The sequence below is a fragment of the Silene latifolia genome, chromosome 3 (genome assembly GCF_048544455.1).
Source record: "Silene latifolia isolate original U9 population chromosome 3, ASM4854445v1, whole genome shotgun sequence".
In the NCBI taxonomy this organism is placed as follows: domain Eukaryota; kingdom Viridiplantae; phylum Streptophyta; class Magnoliopsida; order Caryophyllales; family Caryophyllaceae; genus Silene; species Silene latifolia.
The window spans coordinates 28,276,661-28,284,592 of record NC_133528.1 but is presented as its reverse complement, the minus strand read 5'-3'; the positions used below and the strand labels follow the sequence as shown (position 1 = coordinate 28,284,592).

General features: G+C 36.6%; 1 protein-coding gene across 1 annotated transcript; it reads right to left on the bottom strand.

Moving 5' to 3' along the window:
• Nucleotides 1-677: 677 nt before the first annotated feature.
• Nucleotides 678-7,224, bottom strand: LOC141647462 (putative receptor-like protein kinase At5g18500). The gene is made up of 8 exons (XM_074455657.1): nucleotides 6,559-7,224; nucleotides 5,211-5,900; nucleotides 3,958-4,062; nucleotides 3,717-3,839; nucleotides 2,935-3,105; nucleotides 2,516-2,645; nucleotides 1,821-2,033; nucleotides 678-1,244 (listed from the first exon to the last, which is right to left on the bottom strand). Exons 2-8 carry the CDS (start codon nucleotides 5,864-5,866, stop codon nucleotides 1,113-1,115), a joined length of 1,530 nt encoding a protein of 509 aa, XP_074311758.1. The 5' UTR covers nucleotides 5,867-5,900; nucleotides 6,559-7,224; the 3' UTR covers nucleotides 678-1,112.
• Nucleotides 7,225-7,932: the final 708 nt, after the last annotated feature.

The following is a 7,932-nucleotide window of genomic DNA, read 5'->3' as shown; positions in this document are numbered from 1 at the left end:
ATGAATCTCCGAGATCCTTTCTTGGGTCTTGTTGCAGGTCTTTCTCCAAAGCTTCATCAAGACAATCAAATATGGGTGTTTTCCTTTGGTAGCACTGCTCATCCATTAGAGATTGTGGTAGATATTGATTTCGAAGAGCGTGTTCAGACTTCCGTCGTACGCCATCAACACGATGTTAACTGATGCAATTATTACCTTAACTGATGCAATTATTACCTTAACTGATGCAATTATTACCTTATTTTAGTTTATGTTAGTAGTAGTACTGTAGTGTTTTTTATAGGTATGGTTTAATGAGCCGTACCACTAAAATGTAGAACTCTTTCTTCACAGCTATCAAAAAAAAATTAAAATGACCACATAGGTTCAACCGCAAGACCTCGCGAGTACTCAATTGCTCCCATTGTGGTCGTTAAACCAAAAACTTTGGTTAAAATTTATTCCCACAATATTTCAGAATTTAGTTATCATTTGTCACACGACATTTGTCATCGTTGCTGCATGTCTGAGTTTATAACTTGCTAGAAGGGCTTAATTTGTCCTGGTGCTCAGTTATTCATCACCATCTTGCTAGTTGGGCCATCATTCCACGTCGCAGTAACGGGCGAACGTGCCATTTCTCAAGGATCAATTCGGAATGACATCGCTGTTTTGCCATGCCAGGAACACCTATGCTCTAAGCCTCTAACATCGTGAAACAAATTTAAATATCCAGTACGACGGTACTACTATACAATCCCCTCCCTCACCAGAAAAGTAATCAAAAAATCAGTTCAGGACTTCACAAACTACGCTTACATAAATCAATCTATCAACCTAATAGTGCACGTGCCGTACGAGATACGACCGAAGAAACAAAGATGAAGAGGCCAAGAGAAAAAAGAATATTTATTTATACAGACTAAAAAATATTAAACAGACCTCTACGACTCAGTACTTGCCTCGGTCCGGCTATTCGGTCCGGTTCAAGATAGCGAGAAAACCCCAAGGGAGAATGATTCCCACTCTAGCCCGATATAGAGCGGCCGGCCATATAAATGGAAAACTGGCGGACAAGAGATGGTGGTGGTCAACTGAACGGCCTGAACCATTAGACTGAATGGCATGCATCATCACGTTTGATTTCGTGGGGTCCTCCTGCTCTCTGACATTGAGTCTGGGTTATCGCTTTTGTCTGTATCTGAGAACTCCTTTTGTGATTCAATCTCGGTACTGTTTGCCCGAGTTCTTCTGTGCCTGCGATCCTGAAAAGCGCAGAAACACACTCAATAACAGTAGTCGAAAGTACAGCTGAGAAAAGGCACTCCATCAAGAGTATTTTGCACTTCTTCATAAGTGAGTGCAGCTTCAAGAGCTTTTCTCACATAAGATGTTCAAGAACTCACATTATTTCACCAATTGCAAGAACATTATCAATTTGAGTCATTATAGACTTCCGCAAGGAGCAACACAAAATACTGCGTGTCATGATATAACCAGTGCAAAAGCCATAAATATTTGCATTGAATTGCGATACCAGCTAACAGGATGATGGACGCAAAGAGGCACAGAATCCTATTAATATTTCGCAACTGAAATCCAATTAAGGAGTATATAATGTGGTGCCATAGTAGTAAATCAACCGTCGATCTCAAGGAAAGCAAATCACACTAGGCAACAACTATAATAACAATGCGCTGATGCCCTTGCAAAGCTAGATCATTTAGTAGTAAACCTTATCGGATTATGATGCAACCATGAAGGTTAAGAAATCAGTCATCTCGTGAACATAGTAGAATAAAAAAAAGGCTATATTTCAAGAACATATTCGGAGCACTAACCTCTCTAGGTATGGGATACTCCTCGGATTCAAGCATACGAACAACCTGGCCCATTTTGGGCCTTTTCTCAGAGTCTGGATCAACACACCTCAGAGCAGTAAGAAGGGCACGTTTAAGAGCTCTTGTTGATGGCTTTGCTTCAATATTGGGGTCCACAACTTCCTCTGACCGTCGACTTCCCACCATCATTTTTAACCAATCCACCAAATTTACCTGCACAGCATGGCAAATCAGCTCAACAGCAAGTACCCAGCAAACATAATCAAACATAGTGTCTTGCACCTTGCAATAAATTAGGCTTTTTCTTTTATAGTTTATTTGATTATATTTTCTTTTTCTGCCTTTTCTTTCTTCGAGCTCCTTCGTCTAGCATCTGTTTAGTCCACTCGACCCCGTTCCTTCTAGCTTGTCTCCCCTTACGTCTACATTCTTGTTTATTTTACCTCCTTTCGTCCCTTGCTTTCTTTTGACAGTTACAACAGTTAACCAACCCCAAATTATTTTGGCTCTCTTGTGTTTTGACCTTGCTTTCTATTTGTAGCAGAGCTAAATGCCAGAAGCCACCATAATTTAGCATAACAACGAAATGAAGCAGCCATATTATTGATTACTTAACAGACCGAAAAGGGAAATAAAATCACCAACGAAACACCAAATTGTGAAAACAGAAAAAACTAGCAAGTGTGATTTACTACCTCTTGTGGTGAGCGGCCATAGTCCACAGGATCTCTTCCAGTGATAGCCTCCAGAAGCAAGACACCAAAACTATAAACATCGCTCTTCTCATTCAAAAGGCCAGTATTTGCATATTCAGGGGCCACATATCTGATGAAGGAGAAAGACCATAAACATGAGACATAAGTCACAACAGCTATAGTGCAGTTGTCATTCAAAACTACTCCCTCCATTCTTTTTGTATTTCCTCAATTTACTCAGAATATATAAAATAAAGACTTCTCAAAAAAAAAAAATTATTTGGATATACATGAAAATTTGTAAATAGTATTATTTACATTTACATATATTAGGAGAAATGGAGAAAATATGTATAGTATATCAAGCTCATTTGACCATCAAAGTCAAGTGGAGAAATATGAATGGAATGGAGACATACCCAAAGGTTCCCATGACACGTGTTGTCACATGACTTTTCCCAGCACCAAGAAGTTTGGCTAGCCCAAAATCAGACACCTTTGCATTGAAGCTGTCGTCAATTAAAATATTGCTGGACTTGATATCTCGGTGTACAACTTTTGGCTCAATTGCCTCGTGTAAGTAGGCAAGACTGCAGCAATGAAATTCATGAGCGAGACTGAGACCCTTCTGATAGTAACAACACGCCTTTAAACGTCGCCCACATAATTACATATTCTACTTAAAAAAATATTATAGTACCAGCACATCGGGAACTCTATCAATGCAACAAGTAGCCCGGTATGGAACTAATATGAACCCAAGTCTCTGAATGGGTAGTGTACCAAGACCAAGTGAAAATTCAAAGGGGAACTTTAAGATGTGATGGGAAGATCCCTAACTAAGTCCCCCACAATGAAAGGGAAAATAATCATGACTGTATAAATTTTAATAGGTATGCAAGGAGATACTTTATTACGAGTACTTTGTTTCATTACCATTGAAGTCCATTGATAAAATATGCAACACAGAAGCATTCCTAATAAATAATAGAACGTGGATCAAATTCTAAAAAATACGGCAGACTTAAACAGACGAAAAGCTAAAGTCACAACTCACAAGATTTTGAATTATTGTTTGGGGAAATAAACATGCAGGTTGTAAAGTGTTCAATTACAGTATAAGGGCAGGCATTGAAAGGGGCTTATTAAGTGGCTAGTTGCCAAAGGCTCTATACAGTGCTTGATAATTTAATCAACTTACGCTTTTGCCGTGCCAAGCAGCACTTTCATACGAGCCTCCCATGTAAGATATCCATATTGCCGCATGGCACCATGAAGCCATTGCTCAAGATTTCCATTATTAACATACTCATAAACTAGCATCCTGAAACTCGCAGGAAAAGAGAAGTTAGCCATTTTCAGCCAATGTTTGTTTTAGGTCAATGAAGAAGGCAAAGAACATGAAAATCATTTAAACACTTGCACCAATAGCAGAGAGGCACCTGTGAGTTCCTTCAACACAATATCCCAAAAGCCTGACCAAATTTTTGTGGCGTACGTGACCAATTGCTTCAACTTCCACTTGAAATTCCTTCTCAGCTTGGCCTCTGCACAATCAAGAAGGTTGACAGAATTCATCATCAATACAGCATAAACCAGTTACCTTGTACTCCGTATACAATGAGTAACATTACCCGAGTTAAGGGTGTGGAGAAAAGGAAAACTAACTGAACCGTAAAACCAATTGAACAAAAACCCTGCAAAACTATGCCTATTTCAGTTTTGGCTAACCGAACCCCTTTGACAGAGATTCAAAGCACTGAACCATGATCTTTGACATGCAAGCAATTTAGTTTAAGTTCACAATTTATAAAATGGTTAACTAGACCAACCTTTTCACAGAATTGAACGGTATACTCCCACTGTTTCAGAAATACCTTCCAAAATACAAGATTGTATAATTTAAAGAGTAATTATACAAACTACGCATCTGAAATGCAAATGCTTGCTTTAGAGTATTATTGGGTTAGTGGGACAAGAGAAAGGTATTTTATAGCTTTAGTATAAATAATAAATGACATTGTACATCCGAGATGTTGAAAAATATTGAAATGGAAGGTAATCCTAACACAAGCAAATAGTGAAAAAATGTAAAAGTATTTACAAATCAGAGGGAGTACAATTTTTGTTTTTGGCTCAACTTGAACTGATGCTAAAACTTTATTTCTTTTAAGATCCAAATCGAGAGTTGCTTAGGTATAACCATAATGTGTTAAATGGAAATTATAACAAGGAAAAAAAAAAAGTAAAGTGAGAAAAAGTGTGTAAGGACCGTTTGCTATTAATCATGACATAAATGGTTAAGTGCACCATTGGTAATCGTTTGATAGAGATCGGTTTAGGTTTACAGTTTCGCCAAATCAGTGCCTCAATGAAGCACACCCCTAAACCCAGCGGCTCAAGGGTTCCACAAATGGGGGTGGGGAAGGGGGTACCTGATGTACAAAGCCTTATCCCTTGTGTTAAACAAGGGAAGAAGAAGAGGCCGTTATAGTTTCAGAATTCCCCATAATGAAAACTGTGTCCAGATTTGCATCGAATGACCGCTACGTCACCAAGGGAAATAACTAAAGGAAGAGACAGCCTATTCACAGCACCATTCTGCTTTATTTTATCGTGATCGAAAAATAAGGAATAGCGAGTGACTCATTAGAACTGGAAACGTAAATCTTGCTCTAAAAAAATTCACACTCACAGGTTGTTAAGAATCCGTTTAACAGCTACCGGAGTTCCATTGATCAAGCATCCTTTGTAAACAACTCCATATCCACCTTCACCAATCACATTTTCTTTCGAAAACCTGTTTGTTGCGTTTTCAAGATCCCGTAATGTGAACCAGTGACCCCACCCCAACTGTGAAAATTCAGGCAGACCGCTAAGTGGAGAAGGTGCGGTGATTGGGTGAGAGGAAGACGGTTTAAACACAGTATATGTCCCGGAACTCCCTTCCTCCCCTGATATAGATCCGCCTGCTTCTACACGGTGAAATGAACCAGACTGGCTGCTAACATCTCCATTTCTCAATTTCCCTGAATCTTCAAGGACAACCATTTTATCTGAGTCCCTATCATTAAATGTATCCTTAAGTGTCAGAAACTTCCGTTCTCCAGGAGCATAAACATTCGTCGACAAGTGTTCCACCCTAATTTCTTTTATTTCTTTGGAAACCGAGGGGATTTGAGTAATCGGTATATTTCCCCTAGCTCTTTTTGCTTTTTTGCGTGATGAGAGGCACAGAGGTACAAGAGCAAGTATGATAATGATGAACAAAGCAACAACAATTCCAATAACTTCCCACAGCTTTAAGCCAAAAATGACTTTCTTCGATAACTCAGCATTGAGATCGCCCATTTCTCCAGAAGCCAATGTACCTACTCAGCTAGCCCTGCATGGGTTATGAAACTTGCTCATTCAATAAGTCCACTCAAAACCATCAATACCAGCTTCAAGAGTAATATATTCAGACATCAAAAAAAATCGATAACATAACAAGACTACTCTAAAGGTAACACAGAAGCAACATAATCCAAAATTTAAATGAAGAATGAACAGATTATACCTATTTGACAGCAACAAAGCCTTAGTTCTACAAAACTTCGGATTTCACTATCGCAAAAAAAGATACTACCTTCGTCCCAATCATTTTACTTTTTTTATTCTTTGTGCACAGTATTTTAATCGAAGGCAAGCAAATGATTGGAACGGAGGGAGTACTTTACAAGCAATATTTCGAAAATCATATGATATACCTATTACCTAAGCAAATTTACCCACTGTAACTTTCTTGTTTCTTACTTCCACTGTTAAATTCCTTCATGAAATAACTACAACTAAACATCGGCATTTCAAATTAACATCAACAAACATAAAAATATACAAATTTATCAATGAAATAAATTAATGAACAGTATTAGCAAACCAAATCCAAAACAATCAACCCTAAAAAAAATTCCAATTCCGAACTACAATTAACAATACAAATAACAAAATAACAAAGAAAATAGCTTAAATTTGTTGTTTAAGTACCAAAGAATATACAGTACCTTTTTGATGAAATTGCAACCAAATAAAAATTGAAGATCCCACCAAAAAACCCAACTTAGATCTCTCACAATTAGTTCATCAAACCACATTAATTGAAAAAATCACAAGTAACTTCAAAAAAACAAAAAAGATGCAAACTTTCACAATTTCCCCTCAAAAAATAAGTTAAATAGATAAAATAAGAGGGTTTCTGAAATGGGTTTGGCATAAAAAAGTGGAAATATGATTAAATCTAAGCTGAAATGGAGCTTTCTCCCACCACACTTGCTGAGTAAGAGCAAGAACCCTAATTTCCCAATTATTATAAAAATAAAGTGAAAAAGTGAGATTATGAGTTGGGAAGTACAGGGACATGGAATATCTTAAGTAATAAGGATGATTTAGGTTAAGTGAACTGTCTAATTGACTGTGAAGTGATTGAAAGAAGCAAGGAAGAAGAAGAAGAGGAAGAGAAGCAAAGAAGTGGTGGGAATGGAGTTATCAATGGTGGGTGATTATTATTATTATTTATTAAACAAAAATTTAAGTTTTTGAGAGTTTCACAAATCACAAATAGTAAAAGTGAAGCAAAAGAGGTTGGATTTGAACTTTGATGCCATTTTGGTTTTGTTTTTGATAAGAAAGAATGTGACTATCCATTAGCCAATAGTCTAGAATCTAGATTGACATCAATTCTCATTTTAGACGACTTTTCTATGTGAAATCATCAGAGAGGTTTCTTTGATCATTTTTATGGTAAAATATAACGATTTAAACTGTGTTATATTTGTGGTAAATTTGAGTATCATTTAAACTGAATCACATTTAACTATAAATGGATCACATATGCATGTTTGAAGCCTTCAGATGAAAATGACCGTTTGAAAGGAGACCTTTTAATAGTTAGATAAGATTGTCTTGTTCAAAATGGTAATATTATACATTCTTTTTAATTTTTTAACTTTGTAATATTTGTTTCAATATTTAAATGTTTTCAATACTATATCATTCACGATAATAAGAACAGAGTGTAAAAAACTTTCTTAGTACCTGGACAATTAATTTGGATTCGTTTTACCATTAAAACAATTGTTGCCATAAATAATTATTTTGTAGGGTTAGATCGTAACCCACTTACAATGGGTGGGTATTGGGTAGCTTTGATTAATTGAATTAACAAATAGTTAGACCATGAGTATCTAAATTGAATTAAGTTATAGTGTATGAATGAGTGTGAAAATTAAAAATGAATTATATTAAAATGAACTGAATTTAGGATCTTAATGAAATATATTTAAAAAAATTGAATGGATTGTGTTGAAGTAAAATTAAGGCCCTGTTCTTTCTGGCTTTTTAGAGCTGAACTGAACTGAATGGAGCTGAGCTGAAGTGAA

Bases quoted from the DNA above. Each gene is read 5' to 3' on its own strand.
- LOC141647462 (XM_074455657.1), bottom strand. From the start codon at position 5,866: ATGGGCGATCTCAATGCTGAGTTATCGAAGAAAGTCATTTTTGGCTTA. The intron at 3,106-3,716 runs GTAAGTTGATTA...TCATTGCTGCAG, and splicing joins CTGCTTGGCACGGCAAAAGC to TCTTGCCTACTTACACGAGG. The intron at 2,646-2,934 runs GTATGTCTCCAT...CTCCTTCATCAG, and splicing joins CGTGTCATGGGAACCTTTGG to ATATGTGGCCCCTGAATATG.